The sequence below is a fragment of the Penicillium odoratum genome, assembly GCF_028828045.1.
Source record: "Penicillium odoratum strain IBT 22623 chromosome Unknown utg000005l_segment0_segment0, whole genome shotgun sequence".
NCBI lineage: Eukaryota > Fungi > Ascomycota > Eurotiomycetes > Eurotiales > Aspergillaceae > Penicillium > Penicillium odoratum.
Window position 1 is genome coordinate 6,906,831 of NW_026643147.1, and position 21,141 is coordinate 6,927,971.

Here is a 21,141-nt window from a genome sequence, read left to right on the forward strand (position 1 = left end):
TGATGCAAATGCTCGCTCCAAACGCAAATACCAAACAAACATGAACGAAGGTGAGAAGGAAAATGCAAATATAGATACAGTGATATATAGCATCAAATGGCCAAAAGCTCTGCAGGGGTATGGAAGAAAAGAAAAGAAAAGAAAAGAACATCATAATAGAATCGGTGAGATCATTCGAGCTGTTTGCTCCGAGATTGAATCTCATCTTCAGTGAGAGCAGCAATCCAGAGACACCGTTCGATAATACCCTGGACAGGCTGAAAGCGGTACTTGGTGCTGGCGTCGATCAGTCGGAGCAGGCTCTTGACAATACGAGCAGCAGTGCGGTATCGTTCAAAGTTAACCAGCAGGCCTCCCTCGGCTCGAGGGATCTGGGCTGGCTTTTGAGCATTATAAGTAAGGTCATGTACATAAAGGCCTGAATCAAGTTAGCGATATACCATCGAAAACAAGGATTCAACTTACCGATGAAAGGAATACAGCCTTCCTGCAGGTTGGCAGTCTCCATCTCAACACGGAGATCATTGAAGTTGCGAACAGGTTGAATCAAGCACTCCATATCCTTGAACAACCGCTTATCCTCCAAAGGAACTAATTGCCACGTATTCTGTAACCGAGAACAGTCCGACGAGGACAAGGCAATGGCGATCTGCAACATAGTCGCATAGTTACAAATGCGGCGCGCATGGGCAGCCGTGTGAATAAACTTGATGATTGTGCGAGCTCGCTCGTGGATGTCGCGAGTTAGGACAATCTCGGAGACAACCCATTTCACCATGAGGTTGAAGCGACCGACAACGAGGTCGATACCCTTGCGTTCCTCGGCGGTGAGGAATTGAACCCAGCTAGCAATGCATTGGGAGCTGCTGCTCCATCTCATCTCAACCAAATCTCGCCAATCAATCTCGCTCAGCGCAGCCATTTCGACCAATGTCAGTTGCTGCGCTAGCACTTGAGACTCACATGCGAGGATAAAGGGAACATGGTCTGGGCCATTGTTGATGAGTTGACGGTCTTTCTCGGAGTTGGAAAGAACGTCGGTTGCGAATTGAGGAACTTCTCTTGGCTTTGCGTTCTGTGAATCGGCTGTCTCCGTGCCCCGACGCAGGGGAGAAGTATCAGGTGTAGGTGGCTGAGCCTGAAATATTACATTCTCCATAGGCGAGACACAGTGGATGAAAGAGCTTGGATGTTGAATTGTCATCGGAGGAGAAGGGGGGTGAGCCAGGGGGTGAGGCGGGATTTCGACAGTCGACGAAGCCAGACTACGATTATCAGTAGAAAAGCGGCCCTCCATGGCCTCATGCGAGTCAATCATATCAACAGACATGGCTGACAAACGCTTAGGGGTGGCTTGTCCCGCGTCAGAAGCAGGCTGGGGCAGGGTCGAGCCTCGAGGAATACGGCGAATGCTATCCGTATCATGGACGATCTGGATTGACGGGTGCGAAGATGCTAATTCAGAAGTATCCCGACTGGAGATTAGACTGAGAGGAGCCCCTTGCACATCGATAATCTGGCCGCGATTTGCTGCCGGCCGTTTCATCGACTCATCAGTCAAGCCACGTTCAAGAAGAGGAATCGAATTGTAGGACTCTTCGGACTCCGCCACAGAATCCGAATACGGACGGGGTGGCGCCAGTCGCCCTCCAACGGTAGAGTAGCCTGATTTATCTGTCTGCCGTCTTCGGGAAATAACATCCCAGGGAACATTATTTTTTTCAACCACATGTTCCCGAGGCTGAATGACGCGCTCAAATCCAATATCCTGATCAGCTGGTGGTGAACTAGGCCATTTGCCCTCCAGCTTCAACAGAGTCGACTCGATACCTCCATCATCGTCATCTGGAATCTGCGCAAAACGGGCGATAGCTGCTTCAAATGAACGTTTCATATTCTGGTTCGATCGAGCCTGAATCAAGGAGTGCTGCGGGTTGGGCGGGATCAAGGTAGTCGGAGGCCTTGAGGCGCGATCAGAGGTGGTGGTCGTCGTCTCTGCTAGCGAGTCGTCATATGAGCGAGTGGACACGACACTTCCACGACCTGAGCCGGGTTCCATGTCATCCACATATTGCATTTGCCGCAAGTTTCCACCAGGTCTTCTACGAAGGCCACGTCCAGGCTTATCTGTCTCCTGTGCAAGATTCCCCGTAAAAGACTTGCCTGTATCGCTCCCCATTGATGTCCGCTGCCTCGAGATTCCGCTTTGGAAGGATGCATATTTCCGTAGTCGGAGGGAAAGCGAGGCTCTTTTGTTAGGAGCAGTCTGGCGCTCATTTGAGAACGACCTCCGAGTTGAAGCAATGCTATACGGGTGCGGCTTTTGCGAAAGATCCGAAATTTCACCATTGAAATAGATAGGAACGGTGTGTTCACTTTGGCCTGTTGACAAGTATGATTTGGTGGACGCAAGCGTATCACCAGTATCTAAGCGCGAGGGATCACCCATAGCACGATTAGGTAGACGTTCTAAAGCCCCAGACATAGAAGGAGGGAATTCGAATCCAGTATCATCAACGATGACGATCGACCCACTACCCGTAGTAAGCCCACTTTTGATTTTCGAGCTGTCCTTTGGAGTCCGAATATTGGCCTCCGGGGTTGCAGGAGGAGAATTTTGCCAGGTGGTCTGTACGTCAGGCGCATTGGGCTGCAGCTGGGTATCCTGCTTGGGATCCATGGCATCTTGATATTGCCTCAAAGCTTGTTCACAGAGCACATCAATCCGCGCAGGGGGCTTGGGGGCAGTCGCTATCTTCCTTTCGCGGTAGTAGTCAGATCCGAGGGCAATGTGATGGGGCATTGCGGAGATTTTCCCACGGTATGGCATGGTACGGGTCTCTGAGGCATTTGCGATGCGAGCAGAAACACTCTGACCACCATTCCTAGTATGCAAAGCCCGCCTGATTGAGCCAATGATGGTCTTGACCCCCGAGTTTGATTGAGCTGGTTTAGAACCCCCATCTGGTGTACTCCGGCGGTCCGTGTTGGAAGATGAAGACGGCAAAGCTAAAGGAGGGGAGTCCGGGGCCATCATCGTCATGTAAGACTCTGCAGGGGGGTACAGAACACCTCGAATGAAGCTGACCGGGTCCATTATCTCCTGTGGTGCGTTCGAGCCAAGCTCTACGCCGGACATAGGATCTCGCACGGAATCGGAAAAGCTGCCGCTTCTCTTATGACCATGGGAAAATGGATACCGCGAAAGCATCGGCGATGAAGGATGACCTTCGTGAGGAGAAGCCGACTTAGTGAGGGGCAATGGAACGGGACGCGGTGCTTTGCTTCTTGAATAAGGACCGGACAGCCGTCGCGGAGACCTGGGAGGCAGTGAGCAGGAGAGTGCCAGCATACTCTGGTCGCTCTTTGTTGAAAAGGGTATACTGTGTGCCGTCGCAGCCGAGTCATTTCGATCATGCTGAGTAGAGACGGGAAAGCTTTTCCGTGAACTTGTTTCTATCTGAACGGCCATGCCAGGAAGCGGAACAGTCTGTTGAACATTTTCTTCACTCGGAAGCTCCATTTGCACGTTTCCCGGTAGAATCGAGCTATCGGGGTCATTATAAGCGCGAGCGAAATCCGATGCGGTCCAATAGACTGAACACTTGCCATTCCAACAACGTTTCAAATCGATAAGGATTTTCAAGTCGCTTGTGCCGCCATTTCGTCGAGACTTTACCTCCTGATAGAGCTTGTTGATAGTCTCGCAAAAGTGGGTCCGGAGTTCATGATTCGTCACAAAATCATCAACAAAATAATTCAAGATCCAGTGTCGAAGAGCCGCAAAGGTGCGAATGCGAATGATTCGCCCATCTTCCTGAAGACGGTTTATAGCCCATTGCAGGCGCGCAAGCAACAGAGCAAGCAGGTGATTCGGAGATAAGTAGCAACGAAAAGTGAGGAAAAAGTCCGACACCAGCTCGTAGTCCATAAACGACTCAGAAGAGATCTGAGCCACAATGCGAGCGGGTGTGGCCGCGCTGATATCCTTGGTGCCGGGAATGTACCGCACAACTGTTTCACCATCCATGTCTGATACCAGCCTTTCATATATCGAGGGCTCAACCGGTCCCTTCAACTCATACACCATCGAGTTCCTCGGTGCTGGCGAAGCCCGACTGAGATCTATAGCAGCCGCTCCGGAGAACATGGACACCGCAAAAGAAGCACGGTTACGCGGGAAAGAATCTCTGCTATAGAGACTCGGATAGCGCGGAGGCATGGGATCAATCATGCCCCCTAGCAAGGTGGAGTTTCGAAAATTATCGGACATTGACGTCCGTGTGTAGACGGAACTATGCAGGGCCGCACTACCGTCATTATTGAACCGTGCCGAGAGTCGGTAATGAGGAATGGGGACATCCAACGCCATGTCAGGCGACTTTTCATTCGCGGTCTTAGGCCGGTCCTCCGATCGATCGATGACGATGCGCAGCTCTCCACGTTTACCCGCGCCAGACACGGAGTGAGTATCGGATAAGGTGGAGAACGAGTTCGCACGCTGGCGGAGCCGATTAGCGGATTCTGGGCGCGTTTCTGGGACCTCGGATCCCTCCTCTCGTGTTTCGCGCGGACGTAGCTCGGAGAGCTGGGAGCTCGACCATCGAGACGGGTCATCTCGGGGGTAGGCATACTGCGGCTGGAGGCGATCGGTCGTCACTTGATCAATCGATGAAAAGGGCACTCTATGGGGATCTTTCTGCGGTGGATTCGCAATCGGCCTAGTGAATAATGGCGAATTGTCAGCTCGCTGCAGGTTATGTGTGACGCGAATTGGGGGATGCAGAGATTAGAGATTAGATATTCAGTATTGCAACGTAGCAGATGCAGCAATGCAGCAATGCAGCTCCGATCGTACCTGAGAAAGATCTTGCCATTCTGTCCAACACTTCCAACCGTAAAATGACCTGCTTTGCGTCCGGCCGGACGCGCCTCTAATTGAGCCCGGTGTGTCTGGGATCGTTGCAATGGCGTCGCTCGTAATAATTCAGTACTGTCTTTGGCCCGTAGTCCCGATCCTCCCACCCCCGTAGTCCCAGTCGTCGCGGTCCTGTCGCGGTTCGCCTTGCGTTCCAGGTTCTTCTTAATCAGGGTCCCTTGTGCCACCGTGTTGGCGCGACGGAGGTTGGTAGTCTTCGGGGAGGCACCACTGCGCGTTCGCTCGAGTTTAGGCAGTTCATTGATTTGCACGGAGGGTCCAGATAGATCCTTGGAATGTGCGGGCCGGTCGAGGGTGGAAGGGAAAGGTTCCATGGCGATCGTGGGAGCTTCGTTGACAGCTCCACGAACCGCGACGCGGTCGTATAATTTTGCTCACAGGCAGTAAATAGTATGTGAATGCATGTAGCAGAGATATAGCAGCTCTGTGAAGGAAAAGGGATTGTTTTTTTCCCAAGTGGAGCATGGGGAATCGATCCCGACGGCGGAACCAGAAAAGGCTCAAGCCACTTAACTACAGTACAGACACTAGGTAACTAAAGTACTGTACCGTAGTTAGTACGGAGTACTGTTACTTTGTCTAATCATACCTATCTACTCCCTACTTGTTCTCAAATTGATACATCCGGTGAAGCAAACTACAATTGGGGCGAATCCCCGTTTCGCCCGCTGAGTGGCTGTTTCTCCCGTTTATCCCATGCTCCACCTCGGCAGTGACGCGCCCTTGGGACCAAGTTTGAGAGCTCTCACTGCATCTCAAGGGGTCCCACTGATTCCCACTTTGCTGTCAGCTGCAATTTCCACTTCTCATTTTGGTCAACATGAAATGAGCTAATCTATACTCGGTACTCCGTACATTATACAGTACTAAACCAAGCTCACATGATCTTCAATTAAATTTGATAAATACCCCGGTCGTTGCTCCGTATTATACTTGGATCTATCCCGATCTGTAGACTCCGGGCTTTTTTTTTTGCTTTACGGAAATAACTAGTTTAAACGGGGATCGGCGATGAGGGGGTGGATGCAATGGATGCAGAAAAGCATCATGGATGTACATGCACAAGCTCAAGGAAATCGTCTTCGTATTTTCATGCATGAGATGAACAGAAACCAGAGTTTTTGATGTTTGTAGAGCTTATGTCTCATAGGTTTCGATCTTGATTGGTGTGTTACAATTTCGGTCACCGAAATCCATAAATCCCTTGGAATGTGTCTTATGCATACGAGAAACCACAGGAGAATGCAATGTGAAATGAGGTGAGAAATGACAACCGAAAGTAGATAATAGTTAATCCCAAAAAAAGTCACAAAATCACAAAATCACAAGTCCCCGAAATGATGTTAGGAGATTGTGATGTTACCCGGCAACGAACTACCAAATTTGGCAAACCGGCTTCTTTTCCGGGCACTGGAAGGCCTCCTTGAACTCGCGGGAGTTTGCCATCGTTTCCTAAATCATGTTAGGGGACAGGGATCTTGCATGACATGGAAGCAAACTTACAATAATCCGCGCAGACTTGGGCGCATGGGGATCGGTATAGATAGCTTGCTCGGCGGCCTCACTAGTAGTCTTACTACACCAGGCTTTGGCGTAGGAAACGAAGAATAGCTGCTCCTTAGTAAAGTCATCCAGTCCGGGAAGATGGAGATCTGCCTTTGCATCGTCGTGTTTCTTCCAGGCGTGGAACGAAGCGGTCAGGCCCCCAGCATCCGCGATGTTCTCGCCCAGGGTAAGGCGTCCATTCACATGCAACACTTTACCGCCGGGTCCCTCCACGGTGTAGTTATCGTATTGGTCTACAAAACACTGCGCCCGTTTCTCAAATGCCTGGACGGTTTTATCGTCCCACCAGTTCGTCTGGTTGCCCGTCTCGTCGTAATGCCGACCAGTCGAGTCGAACGCATGAGAGAGCTCGTGGCCACTGACAGACCCAAAGGCTCCATAGGTCAAATACAAGGGGACTGATGGACCCCAAAACGAGGGGGGCTGCATGATACCGGCCGGGAAGACGATCTCGTTCCCCGGGGGGTTGTAGTATGCATTGACAGTTGACGCGGTCATATCCCACTCATCTCGGTTGGTTGGTTTGCCCAGCTTGGACCACTCGTTCACAAGATCAAACTTCGCGACGGCAACCTCGTTTTCGAAGTAGGTTGTGTTTGATACGTCAAGTGCGGCATAGTACTTCTCCACATCCTGTGGGTCTAGGACGTTGGGACTCTTGGTTGGGTAACCAATCTTCTGGACAATGTTCTCCACCTTCTGAATACCCAGCTTCCGTACATCCGGAGACATCCACGCAGTCTGATCCAGAGTGAAGACAAATCGTTCTTTGATATCCGATACAACCTGATCACCAAGCTTCTTGGACTCTTCTGAGAATGAGTCCAAAACGTAGAATCGGCTCAGGATCCAACTAAGACCCGAATCCAGGTCGACAACGCACTTTCGCCATCGCTCTTCCTTGGCCTGCGGGTCTTTTCCGGCGAGTTCATTATTGAACCGGGTAAGGGGGGAAATCTTATCATCCTCGATACTGGCTGCATATGTCTGGATGATTTTCCACTGGAAGAAGAAAGACACGGTCTGCCGGGAAGTATGCTTCACTATCTTGGAGAGGCCTTCCATGTACGAAGGCGACCCAACAATTAAGCGGTCGGTTTTGTAGTGCGGTGCAAGCACTGAGAGGATATCGGTGAAGGAGATCTCGGGCACCAAGGACTCAGTTTGCTTGACACTGAGTGGGTTGTAAGAATTGGTAACATTCCTCTGTGTCTCCGTATCCGGAGTCACATCGGCCAGCTCCTTTTCAAAAGCGACAATGTTCTCCGCGATTTTTTCAAAGTCGCTGACGTCGAATTCCTGCAAGATCTCCTTCATAACGGTCGTGTACTTTGTGACCGTCTCCGTATTGTTGTAGTACTCACGGGCGGAGAGTCCAATTTCGCTAGGCGCGCTTACAACAATTGCAACGTTATCAGGATCCCGATCATCAGGCTGTTACTGTTAGTATACAATTAGCCAAGGCCGAGCTAGGGACTTACGGAAACACTAAGAGACGCCAAAGCCTCAACACCAGATTGAATGAGGAACAGGAAGGCGTCGGTAAGATTGGCTTCTGTGCCAAGGGCATTTTCATCCGCAGGATATATACTTTGCAGCTTCTTCATGATTTCAACCAAGGGCTGGACGCCGCGTGATCGGATAGTAGATTCATCCAAACAAGCATCGTAGGCATCCTTCAGCTTCTTGAAGTTTTCAGTATCATTAGCCTCGGGGGCCTCCGATCGTTCCAAAATATGACGGAGGCGAGTTTGAACAGTATCCTCCATCAGTGTCCCAGCAAAGATTGAGCCCTGGTCTGAGCGCATATCATGGCGCTCTCTCCATCCACCACAGACGAACTGGTCAAAGTTGGTACACGGGTCAATTTTCTCGTAATTTGGATCTAGGCTGTATAGGATGTCCGATGCAGCGTGGATGCATTCAGGAGTCTGACAGGTAGGGGGCGAGGACGCTGGGCGTGAGGGAGCTTCATTCGACGGGTCTGATCCTTATAACGTCGAATGTGAGCTAGAAGGTACGTGTACTGATATTGGAAGCTTACCGTGGAGCAATTGTGTAAGGCCCCAGACCAGAATGCCAGCCCAGACAAATCCTAGGATAGCTCGCCAGAAGGGGTGAGTTTTTCGACATTGGCCGCGACATCTCTTCAGGACGCGATGCACAATTGTTTTGTTCCTTGTTTCGGAAGTCTCATCAGTGCCCAAGAGAGCCTGCTGCTGTTCCTGCTCCACCTCTCCCACGTACTTGAGGTCCGGCTTCCAGCCGTCACTGTAGCGCATCAGGCAACAACCCCCAATTCTAATGTCATGGGGAACTCACTCATTGATTGTAGGTTTCATTTTAGAGCTGCTAGGGATTCGGTAAGTGAACAGCAAAGCCACTCCCTCGCCGATAATGAAACGGATGAGTGAGTGATAGTGACTCCTCATCCTCGGAAGCTCCAGTGGGGAATGGCGTCACGAGATGAGTAAGCTATCGTCGATCCCGTGCGGGGATCAGAGCACGCACGGGATCAGAATAAGAGTAACACTGGAGTAATTCGACATGGACTTGAATGGATTTGGGACTTGGACTGGTGAGGATTAATTACAAGAGATGGTTTAATTTTCTTGTTCTAGTCTGCTGCCTAATGCTCCCTCACTTGTGTCATCAATGTTCTCAATTTAACTCCAATTCGAATGATTATGGCCCACGTGCGCTTCCACTGTCTGACCCGCCATTCTTAATATCAAAAAATGAAACTAGTGCACTGAACTCCCCCAAGCAAACGCGAAGTGGATATCAATCTGGAAAATCGAAAGCCGAAAATCGAAGCAAGTCGCTAAATCGGATGATCAACATCCTGAGTAAAAAAATCAGCCCTGATCTACAGGACATCCCTGCTCAATCGAAGCGTCTACTTCGAAACTGAATGAGCCTGCGAAACATAACTCGCCGAGCCAGTAGCCTCATTGAAGATATTGTACCCATAATCAGCTGCATTTGGAGGTGTGTAAACTAGATCCATGTCAGTGTATGCCCAAAAACATCTCTTCTCTAACACTCACGATGCAACGAGACAGCAATCTGACTAGGATGAGGATTATGAACCCGGTGAAGACCAATGTCATCAGAGATATATGTAACCTCATTCATCCCGAAGGTATTTGCAGACTTAACAGTCAAAGGTTTAGCCTCCTTCGAACCAGCCTCGGGAGCATGATAAACCGTCTCATGTAATTGTCCTGCGAGGACCTTCATGATGCAATGCGCGTTGGCGTGGTCGTGAATAGGTGAGCCCTTTCCAGGATTCCAGACGAGAAGAAGCTATCCGGGTTAGTGATGCTTCAATATAACCTTGAAGAGATCGATACGAACAATATTCGCCTTGTGGTTTATATTCTCGATGGCATTCCGGGTATAGTTCTTGCTGGTATCATTATAGAAAAACTCAATCCAATCACTCGGGTCGGATATGTATTTTCTCGCCAATGAAATAAGGTATTCTTCGTCGACTTCTTCGGAAGATATACCACCTGATTCTCCTAGATGCTGTTTGATATCTTGTATCAGGCTTTCCAGATTGTATTTCTCCTTGAAGGGCTGATAGCTTAGAGGCAAGGTCCTATCGAAGGCGGATGTTGTTGAGAGGAGAGTTGACGACATTTTGCTTGAGATTTGTGTTGGAGAGGTGAGATACTGGTTGAATGAGAGAATGAAGTGCTGGAAGTTGTTTTGAGCGAATTTCGGGGATCAATTGAATACATTTATAAAGGGGTTTGCTGGTGCTTAGACGCAAATCCGCGTCAATCCCCGATGTGTAGTGACATTGAGTTTTAATCGGCGATTGGATTTTGGATCGCCGACCGGGATGATCTGCGTGGACAGGCCGCGTGCCCTCGCTCAGCCCCGTCGGACTCCTATCTCTTGTTCTTATCTTTGCATTTATTGGATAGATAACTTTATTCGTTAGGAATGGCCAGCAATGGTTACTCGCTATCTAAGGGCTTAGATACTGATGTGGAGAACCAAACCTTGAATGTGTTTATAGTCTGGGGATCGGACTACGTGTAACTTCATGATTCTACTGATACTGCCCGTACATATCCAATTTTCTTGCAGTGAGACTAAGCTCAGTCTCATAGATTGATGTCTAATATTCTACATTATAGGCGATTCAGTGGATATCAAAGTCAGGGAGTGAGGTAAAGAACGAATCGTTGTAACAAGTCGGATCAACAAAGGCTGACCCAAGGGGAGGAAACAACATTTCCTGACCCTCCGATATTGCCGAGATTGGCCGTGCAGGCTGGTTGGGACGTTCTGTGTTACTCGGTGTCGAATCTGATGGGAACAGCTTCCTGGGAGGTTCCGTGCACCAGCGCTCCATAGAATCTGACAGGTTATCTGCCGCAGACGTTCTTAAATGATTGTAGGCATCGTCCGCCAAGTTCCAGATCCGTTTTGTACTTTTCAAGCATCCCAGAATGAGGGTGACTCGGTTGTAATGATGATCGAAGCACTCTTCATTATGCTTAATAGAGGTGGCGAGCTGGATCATCCCGCAGAGCGCTAAAGCAGGAATTGCAAAGGGGGTATGTTTCGGGACATTGGGGCAAAGGGAGATGGCGTCGGATAGACGTCGCGAGGCTTCAGTGGCCTTTATACTGTGGATTGAGCGGTTAAGTGTTGATGCAAGATGGCGTGTGGCAACCGGCCAGAATTGATCGTCCGATTGTGACAAAACAGGTTGTAGATCGCTCCGGGGTAGGTGAAGGAGCATTGTCGCATAGGCGATTGTCATATGTGCTTGAAACATCATCTCGTCAATGTTTCCGTATGAGTCGACGATATCCAACTTTTTTGATGGCAAGTGATTGATCCAACTGACTAGGGCGTTCTCGACGGCTTGCAGGTGATCTCGGTGATAATCTCGAAGTCCATTCAACACAAGAGCACGACATAAGATAGTCACGGCCTCAATGCGGTAACTGGATGACGAGAAGACTGTCTCATCAGGGGCGAAGACTCTTCGCTTGAAATCAAGGATATTGCAAGGGATTGGGATGTCGCATGTACCCGTATACGCCGAATCCTCACAAGGCAGAGCAACCTCCGGTGCCATCGTGCTGCATTGAAAAGTCGTGTGTTTGAAGGGTGCAGCCATGAACACGTCTGTGATGTACAACTCCCACCATGTCCTGCGCATGCTTTCGGCCTCAATGGAGGTTTCTGGGTGCGCGGATGCAGCAAAATCCCGTTTGTTCATGCCCAGCTCTAGAGCAATCTCCACACTACGTGAAAATGCATCCTGGGCTTCCTGCCATTCGCCTCGGGCGTAAACTGCAATCGAGTAGATAAGCCACGCTTGAACCATGCACGGCGATCTATCTGGGCTGCAACTGAGCTCTGTTATCACTTTTTCTTTGTACTGTTGGATTGGATTTGACGAGATATAATGAGACCCAACGAAATTCACGACCATTTGAAGAAAGTCGGGATACTGTCGGTCCCGATACACAGCGCTTGGAACGAGGATTGGATGTGCAACATGGAAGTTCTCGTAAAATAATCGTAAAAAGCGGTCATCCTGGAACCATGAATCACGAGATGACTCTGCCCTTGATTGATGAAGTTCGTTTCTTGAGGGAAATATAGGCCAGGGGACCTGGCCTGTTGGAACGCCTACTGATGCTCTCGGCAGTGACGTACTGTCAGGCGTATCAGGCTGACCAAGCTCGGTAACAGGTGCAATCAAAGATGTCTAGAAAAGATTTAGCATATTGAATCTCGATTGAGAATCATATAAATGGATTACCCACGTCAATCTGGTCTGTTTGACAAAAAGAGGCGCGGCGATGGGGCTCGCGGGTTTTCCTGCGGCCGCCGCGTCGTGAGGGGAGATACTGGCAAAAGTACTCATTTTGCAAGCAACGTGAGCATGTCGGTTTTCGGGCGTCACATTTTAGATGCTGTTTGCGACACTCGGTACACGCTAATGAAGCTAGACCACTCTGTTTTGTGGATCGCGGTGTCATGATCATGGCGGGTTGCTGGAATGTCAGGTGCAAGCCGAACGCTGGTGTAATTGGGTCCCGGGCGGTACCGCTTCTCCGACTCAACCATTCGCCCATGACTATCTGATTCACTTTCAACGATTTTCAGAATGAAGATGTTAAGAATGGAGTGTTATCTGCTAGGTTATTTTAAGGACTATTTGGGGGGTTGCATAAAATTGATCGTCTAGACTGCATGGTATTTTGTGCGCTGATACGGTAGAACAGCGGTCAATGAAACCTTGAAAACGTTTTGGATTCATGATTAAGGGGTACGTACGTGGATAGCGTGATCTTGTACCATAATGAGCATTAACAGTAAAACTACGTGTATCCCTCCCTATCTTCAGAATGGAAACTGGCGGTCTGTTCTCCTGTGTGATATCCGGGGCGTCATTCGGCGATTGAAAAGCTGGCCCCTGCTCTCCCCTACGCAACATTTCACCCCTATTCAACTTACATCAACCAATGGAAAATGTGATTTTGACACATTTACCTAAATTGCCGCCTCATCCAAGACTGCTGCATAATTTAAACCTTTGGGCATTTACTTGGGCGGGTGATCAGAACACGGGGTGTTATTACTAACACTCTATAACAAGGATACGACTTCTTGGGATACTTCGCATGAAAAGCAATTCTGGGTGAATTTTCAAACAGACCTCAGGTGCTTGAGACAACATATAATTTTGGCAAAGTTGCGACTTCGTTAAAGTATGTTGATATTGTTTAGTACTAGAGCGATATATGCACACTCATGTGCCAAGGCCTTGAAAACGAGACCACCCCAGGCACATTACTTTGTATTGTTCCTAATTACTACACACAAGTAGATTTTGAGCTCCAAGGTTCCACACTTCTTGGTTTTTAATAACAGCGATCTGATCAACTACCTATGGTCGAATCCTGATCGGCTTTTTACCCCTCTTTGCTGGGTTGAGTCATTTCGAGTCATCGGGCATACTATATGCCTATAAATTTAGGTCATCAAATACATCGCTTCATCATTGATCATGCTGCACTTTGCTGATTCAGACATCAGTTTCTATACCTGACTAAATTATCAAGTACCCCACATGAGATGATACGAGCCATGTCACACGTCCCATCCAACCCTACTGTCTACCAGCTACATGGCCAGATGAATAATTCAATACTTGAACTGAAGTCCAATACGTTGGATCTCTCGCTTCGGATACCCACGTTAAATGATATCGTCACATTGAAGGATATCCTTACAAACAAAGCAAACTCGGAGTTCGACAAATCCATCTCCGACGCCACAGCTGAGGATCTCGAATCCATTGCAAAGCGATGGACAACAGTCTCCGAGCCGCCGACATATCGCAATTTTCTGGTATGGCATGAGAATAAGCCCATTGGAATCGCTGGGCTTGGCTGGATCGGCCCATACATTGAGGGTCAACCGGAAGATGCACCGAGAGCCGGGGCGGCGGGGGTGATTATTCAACCCTTTGCCCGGGGGAGAGGGCTTGGTTATGAGGCACTACGTATTGTTTTTGATTATGGATTTTGTGAGCTGGGACTACAGGAAATTCGAGTTGGTAGTCATTCTGGGAATATTCCCATGAGAGCGTTGATGGAGCAGAAGTTTGGATTGAATACCGAAATACTTATCGGGACAGAGGTCGACCAGTTTGGAAATGATCTCAAGTGGACTATCCAAAGAGAAGATTGGCAGCATAGCCCTAAGCCTCTTATCAGATTCTGAGGCTCAACTTCCGTGAGATGAACAAATTGTTGAATTCGAATATTCTTCCCGAATCCCTGGATATAATTTCTTCCTGTGGTAGACTGTAGACCAATACAATCTGCGTGTCATGCACGTTGGCCATCATATCAAATGGATTATGAAACACCGCTTCACATTATCAGGAGAAGGTTCATCATTATTTATGAAGCCAGAAGGCTATCGAGATCATCGAAGAAATAGTACCCTGGGCAACGAAATCAACATCATCCCCCACGGGAACAATGTCAAGCCGCTATGAAACTCTAAAGACCCTGAAACGACAGCCTGGTTTTAGCTCAAATTTCGCCCTAAGCACAGCCAGACCACTCTCGACCTTTTGACTTGAGTGGGTCTACAGTAAGCAGCCTGCATTAGGCGAACCTAATCAAGGAGCCACCCGTGGACGCCGAGATCTCCATGGATTGAGATCTCCATCAAATTGAGGTGATAAGCCAATCAGATTAGCGACTTTCGCTAATTGAACTAGCTGGGCGACTTGCCAAGATCCATCCAGGCAGACATGATTTTCGCGTGGGGCCGACCCTGGATTCTTGAGTGGAGGCACCGTCAGCCGGTTGCATTGCCGAGCTATTCCATGCTTTGTTTTCATGGGTCACATCCTTGTCCCTGTCATCACATTGCATCTAGGGCTAATAATAAAATGAGATATAGATTGCTCTTGGTGGGGAGGAAGGGCAGATCACCCCGCTCGGAAGGATGCCCAGCAAGTTAGTCGACAGGATCACAAAAATGAACCGAAAAGGAAAACCAAAGAAAGTTACAAATTGACCAAGCCAACAAAATTTGAAGCTGAGGGCATACATTTGTCATTCAGTTGCACATGTAGACATGGAACAATCGAAACATTGGCCAAGGGCTCATGGTTGTAATGGGTTTACGTCGAACATTGGGTCATATATATATCTGTTGACAGAGGATCTTGCAGCACCTTACATAATGCACTGTCATTTAGGAGAAACCGCAAACCATGGAACAGATGGAATGGAGCAAAGATCCATACATATTCCAAGATTACTGGAGGGATGAGAGGGAGGAAAGAGAGAGGGGGAGAGAGTTATTTTGTAGACTTGCTAGCAAACGGAGTGGGGTCACATCCATACTCCAACAATAGCTACAGTCCATGATGTCATTCGTTAACGACATTTTGATTCACAATATTTCGAACTTTGGGGTACAAGGAAACCCTTTGCTCCGCCTGTGTAGGGGGGAAATGGAATCCAGCCAATTATTGGGAGATATTATTGGGGGAAGATTAGTATGATACACATGTGCAGTAGTCGCAAAGTGATTTGTTGGCATCTTCTTGGGTTATAATTAGCGTTTGGCTAAATTGCCGTTGATTGCGTACGCGGCCCTTATCTCGGTTTGGCTCAAGGCGCAATATTGCGTATTTGCGCACGTATACGGAGTACGAATGAGATTAGTAAAGTTACTAAAGGAAAATGATATTAAAAGCCAAGAAATCGCCAAGTCCTTAATCCTGAGACCATGGGCCAAAGACTGTCAGCATAGATCGATTTGTCTTAACTCCGAATCTCATGCCGACATGCAAATCAGCCGGCGGCAGATAACATATAGTCAGGCCCTCAGTACATAGACCCGCACTCCTCCTTTTACTTTACAGGTTTCTGTCTCCTCTACTTGTCACCAAAATTATTTTTTTGTCTATCATCAGCCCTTTATCGCCATCCAGGAACGATGTATTCGGTACTTGTTCTATTTACGCTCATGCTCAATGTCGCATCAATCGCGATCCCGAATCTTGACCCCCGATCGAGACTGTCTGGCCCCGGCCCAGAACCGATAAGACAAAATTTGCTGGCGGAAGATCTCCCTGTGCACAGTGATCAACGTGGTTATCGGGGAGGAAACGATTATGAAAGATTTGTATCGCTTTGCGAGGCTGGATTCGTCTCTGGCTGCCGGTCGGCCATGGGGGCATCGAGATAAGAGTTCAAAAATATTTCCATGGATAGAAACATCATTCGCTTCTCTCACCAATGTCGCCATTGCTATAAACACGAAGAAATCGAGATTATGAACCACTGCCGAGAAATGGTCTACTGCTGAAGTCATACGGCTGACACGTTCCAATGACGCTTATCTTCCTTATTATCCTTTCGCTAGGACGTCTGGCGTGATGCCTATGCTACTATCGATCGTTCCAACAGGATCCTGCTCTCCTGCAGTATACTGTCGGGATAACAGGACGCCTAAGACTCAAGTTCTCGTTTGGAAACTCTCTTTTATGAGGAAGCCGGCTGGACTCTGTCGCCGGCCTTGGGACTGGATCTATATGCTGCACTATTGTCGACCATGGGAGATGAAGATGGGAGTAGAAGAGAATGGAGAAAAATCTGCATTTCGAAAGGGGTATAGGAACGAAGAAGAGGGAAGGAGAGCCGAGAGCACTATCTCGACAAGCCAGTGCACTTAACCCCAAGGTGCCCCTATTCCGTCCACTTCCCCTGCTTTCATCGAGTATTGATTGTTGAAGGTCCTTTCTCGGGATCATTTTGATATATGATGTCTCATGTGCATATAGTCTCAGCCTAAATAGTTACAGTATACAGTATCAACAGTGCTCTGTATGTACGTACTAGAGGCTTCCCGCCGCGCTTTTTGCGCGGCGCCTACTTAGGTGTTAGACCACATCTCCTACTTAGTCTCCTACTTAGCCTCCTGCTCGGTATCCTATTCAGTATTCTACCTTCTTTCGCACAGCATTAATCAAGTGGTCATAGGTCCATAAATAGCGGAATAGAAAAGAAAGAGAAAAAAGAGAAGAGAAGAAGAGTGCATTGGAAGGAGAAGGGGAAAAAAGGAAAAATTTGGTAGAGGTTTCGAACATACTATGTCCAAAAAGTCTGTGGTGTACAGGGCCGCTCGAAATCAGCTTCACCTTTGATTTGTTTTCTTTCTTTTCTGAAGTCTATTCTGAAACACACTAGACCCCCTATTATCTAGTCTGTTTTGAGATCCTGAAATGTTTTGTCACTATGTATTACGCGGATGGCGAGGTTGTAACTTTCCTGAAACATAGATATAATCGTTACGCAACGGTTAACTGTGAGGTTCACTTCGGGCAAAGCTTTAGTATACCGTGGCAGCTTTGCATATGATAGCGCTTAAGCTCACGTGTTTAACTCATGAGTAGTGTAAACGAAAATATACATCATCTCTCAAGGTAAATACGGGGTATAAGATCAAAGCAGGTATTTTCTTCTGTCTCTAATCAGCCGCAATCTACTTCTCAGTCATGTGACTTATTGAGGCTTTACCAAATCAGGAAGTTTGGACGCCACGATGGGAGCCTAGGGCTAAGCGAAACATGTCCCCTTTCGACTCATCAATTTGCGAATTCTACCTGTGACCACGCCTAGATGTTACGCCTTCTCAATCTGCCCAGCGAACTGCTCGCTCGCAAATTTCTTAATGTGGATCGTTCATCATTGAAGGCGCTGCGCCAATCCTGCCGTTTCATATCACAGCTGGCCACCGATCAGCTCTTCAGGACCGTGCACCTGCAGCCCAGCGAGACAAGCCAAAATGCGCTACAAGAGATTTTGAACAATCCCAGTCTACGTCGGATTCCGCGAAAGATCTACATAGACACCGTGGACGAGAATCTTGTACGATTATCATAATCCAGCTCCAAGCAACAACTAATGCGCATAGAATTATGATAATGAAGAAGAGCAAAAATGGCCCCAAGGCTGGGACAATCTTGTTCCGCAAGTGAAAGAATTGCCTCGGCTGAACGCCGCCGTTCTGTGCTTCGATAAGGGGTTTACTTCAGACAGCAGTGTTCAGGATTGGCTCCATGTTATAGACTTTCCCCAGACGCCTCAATTCCGCTTCCACGCAATGCATAAGCTCTTCTCTCTTCTCGAAGCCTTACGGCACCCAATCCAAGATCTTGGCATTCGCAACCTGCAAGCGGATAACCCCAAAGATCCGAAAACACTTGCGAAAATGGAAAAGGTCCTGTCGGGCCTACTGTCCCTTCGCCTAAGCATTACCAGCGAGACAAATGACGCCGCTCCTGAGCATGATCTCGAGGTATAACCCTACCCTATTCTTCATCGAGATGCTTTTTCTAAACATATCAGTTTTCGGAAATCCGCAAGTTTTTCAAGGAGTTGCCCAGCACATGGCTGAGTCCCGCTGCGCCTTCTCTCCAACATCTCTCGCTCTGCTCGCGTGAATACTCGGGCTTTTACCCTCACCTGGATCTCTCCAATCTGTTCTTTCCACGCCTGAAGACGCTCTCACTAGGAAACTTCTGTTTCTTCCATGATGACCAAATCGATTGGATTCTGAAGCATGGCGACACCCTCGAGGAAATCTACTTCGATGACTGCGCCGTCCTCTACGACTTTTGTATGATGGAAGAGAATGTGGACGCCTGTGCTCTACCTAGGGACACTTTAGTGCGCCGCGAGGGCGAGGTGTCTTTGTATGGTTCGTTCGAGAAGCGATGGCACCATATTTTCGATCTATTTGCAGAGAGATTGCCCAAATTGCGACACTTTCGAATCGGCCGTAGTAATTGGTACCCGGATATTCCATTTGAGCAGGAGAGGGATATCAAGGTCGGGCTGTTTTACAATCGGTACATGTGCTGCTATGATGGATATGGCCCTTCGCCTTATATGGAAGGTGAGGATCCTAAAGAACCCGCAAACCTTGAGAATGGGTGGAGACCGTCACCAGAATGCGACGATGAAGATCGCACGGCACTGCGGAACCTATTGGCAAAGCTTGGACAATCGGTCCAGGAAAGTTATTCCAGTAGACACTCTGGTGGTCATATAGTGGATCTTGTTCAGAGGAGATACGGAACCGCAGAGTGATACAGTATCTATGGATTGCAATCACTTGGGTAAAGAGCCTCCACCTAGGCAGGGCTCCCAAGGTTGGAAATTATGCAGACGGTTTCTAAGTCGGCTGGAGATAGTGGCATTTGCTGAGTGATTACTCAACCTTTAAAATGATGTTACGTATGAGAAAGCAGGAATATATACCTCTAGGGCTATCTACGCAATATCCTTCATCCTTCAAATGCTGGTGAATCGACACCTCGGACTACATGTAGACCACCTGGTTATCCTCTGACATCATGATTGATTGATCTAGATATGGTAAGGTTCCATTTCTAATAGGCAATTCATGACTTGGACTGGAGCCAACCCGGGGTCGCAGGAAATTTAGCTTGCCTAGGGCTGTCAATAAAAGGTTCTTGATCAGAATCCACATAAACTTCTACAACATCTCTGGCTTTAGAATACTCCTGTGGAGCTGTGGAGGATGAGATGTTGGTAGAGGAAGCGAATTTGAATTCTGGCCAAATAACCACCAACAAAGCGGATTTCCCTTTTGTTTGCTTTTTTTGCAGGATCAACGTTCTCGAGGCTGCTGAGACCATACAAGCTCATTACGGATGCTATTTTTACGCTGTCATTTACACACGTACTGGAATACTGCCAAGAAAGGGATTTGGGAGTAGATTAACCGTAATAGGTTTAGCGACGTTTCAAAAGAGGACTCGAGATAGCTGTTGAATCTGATTTCGATCCAGGCTGTACCCAAGTAGTAGAGGGGTAGATATGTAGAGCCATGTTTTTGTCGCCTACCCCTACCCCTAGAGCCTGCCGTCAACATTTAAATTTACCCCCCCCCCCCCCCCACTATGAATCTACCATTCTAGCTGTAAACATATTTTTAACAATTGGGAGTCAACTGTATGTAAATTGATTGAAAGGTACGTATAAATACTTATATATATTTTATCCTGCCAAAGTCCCATGTAAAGATACCAAAGAGCAATACCATTAAAACCACCGCAAGATAAATATTGAAGGTATAACAAGGTCCACCGGTAAACATTCATCTCCTTAGATAACTGGGTAAGAATAGACATAATTGAAATGTGGTGTTGCCTTGCTATCTGGACAAAGAGCTTAATCGCCGAATGCTGATCCGCGAATGCAAAGTGCGTTCGAGCAAGGGCCATAAGCACGGCTTTTAAGGTCCATATATATATATTATCATGAAGCTCGATTTTTGACTATACATATGTAACTCGAGTTCTGGTGGCTTTGTGTCGCAATGATTGGCATGGAGATATAATTTATACTCTTATGGCGTAGCGCGATAGAGAGCAAATGAGAGAGCATCCATAGATTATTATGATAACAATCAACCTTGGAAGGGCTAAATAACTGGAGATTGATGCTTTCTAAAATACCTATATAATAATTATGTAGAAGCGATGGTGATTTTTTTGCGGGTCAAAAAGGATATTCTTTGTTGACCAGTACTTCCAAATTTGTCGCTCTATCTTCTTTGAAGCCTAGCTTACTTCGTTTGTACTTTCTACGTACTACCTTCCTATATGGCTCTCCCTGTAAACTGTACCTCTGTCAACTCTTACGTGCTGTAGTTCTTTTTATGTGGAGATGAGGCTAAACCTTCTCTAAATTTCACTAATAAACCATTAACTAGTTCAGCTATATGGCGTTATTGTCTCTTACAAGACCACGTCCTACATACTCAGAGCATAGTAACCAGATATCACCTCAAAGGCTTATGCATGAAGACAAGGTCAATATGACTTTCTACAAACTCAATCATTCATGGGCCTTAAGGGAAGTTCGCATACTATGTTCAAAAGGTTAGCCCCTTTGAATAAGTTGGATATCTGAATAGGATGTGAAATCGCCCCCCTCGATCCTCCAGCGAGCGGCTTACTACTCATCGTGATGCATTTATATGTCACTGAACATAATCTGAAGCCTAGAGCTTCCAAGGCTGTCCACATT

The 21,141-nt window shown here is 47.7% G+C and overlaps 6 protein-coding genes across 6 annotated transcripts; 2 read left to right on the top strand and 4 right to left on the bottom strand.

The window, feature by feature from the left end:
- Positions 1 to 170: 170 nt before the first annotated feature.
- N7520_008168 (mitotic regulator LTE1) lies at positions 171 to 5,253 on the bottom strand (the record flags this gene model as incomplete). The annotated part of the gene is made up of 3 exons (XM_057142102.1): positions 171 to 418; positions 466 to 4,721; positions 4,859 to 5,253. The coding sequence occupies 3 exons, from the start codon at positions 5,251 to 5,253 to the stop codon at positions 171 to 173; spliced, it is 4,899 nt and encodes a 1,632-aa protein (XP_056996108.1).
- Positions 5,254 to 6,313: 1,060 nt separating this feature from the next.
- Positions 6,314 to 8,847, bottom strand: N7520_008169 (M13 family metallopeptidase; the record flags this gene model as incomplete). The annotated part of the gene is made up of 5 exons (XM_057142103.1): positions 6,314 to 6,391; positions 6,443 to 7,939; positions 7,987 to 8,495; positions 8,550 to 8,776; positions 8,828 to 8,847. 5 exons carry the CDS (start codon positions 8,845 to 8,847, stop codon positions 6,314 to 6,316), a joined length of 2,331 nt encoding a protein of 776 aa, XP_056996109.1.
- Positions 8,848 to 9,404: 557 nt separating this feature from the next.
- N7520_008170 (cysteine dioxygenase) lies at positions 9,405 to 10,153 on the bottom strand (the record flags this gene model as incomplete). Its single annotated transcript, XM_057142104.1, has 3 exons — positions 9,405 to 9,505; positions 9,556 to 9,814; positions 9,866 to 10,153. The coding sequence occupies 3 exons, from the start codon at positions 10,151 to 10,153 to the stop codon at positions 9,405 to 9,407; spliced, it is 648 nt and encodes a 215-aa protein (XP_056996110.1).
- Positions 10,154 to 10,664: 511 nt separating this feature from the next.
- On the bottom strand, positions 10,665 to 12,621 carry N7520_008171 (Zn(II)2Cys6 transcription factor; the record flags this gene model as incomplete). The annotated part of the gene is made up of 2 exons (XM_057142105.1): positions 10,665 to 12,251; positions 12,310 to 12,621. The coding sequence occupies 2 exons, from the start codon at positions 12,619 to 12,621 to the stop codon at positions 10,665 to 10,667; spliced, it is 1,899 nt and encodes a 632-aa protein (XP_056996111.1).
- Positions 12,622 to 13,636: 1,015 nt separating this feature from the next.
- On the top strand, positions 13,637 to 14,275 carry N7520_008172 (GNAT family N-acetyltransferase; the record flags this gene model as incomplete). The annotated part of the gene is made up of 1 exon (XM_057142106.1): positions 13,637 to 14,275. One exon carries the CDS (start codon positions 13,637 to 13,639, stop codon positions 14,273 to 14,275), a length of 639 nt encoding a protein of 212 aa, XP_056996112.1.
- Positions 14,276 to 17,700: 3,425 nt separating this feature from the next.
- N7520_008173 (uncharacterized protein) lies at positions 17,701 to 19,173 on the top strand (the record flags this gene model as incomplete). Its single annotated transcript, XM_057142107.1, has 3 exons — positions 17,701 to 17,949; positions 17,996 to 18,379; positions 18,430 to 19,173. The coding sequence occupies 3 exons, from the start codon at positions 17,701 to 17,703 to the stop codon at positions 19,171 to 19,173; spliced, it is 1,377 nt and encodes a 458-aa protein (XP_056996113.1).
- Between the last annotated feature and the right edge of the window lie 1,968 nt (positions 19,174 to 21,141).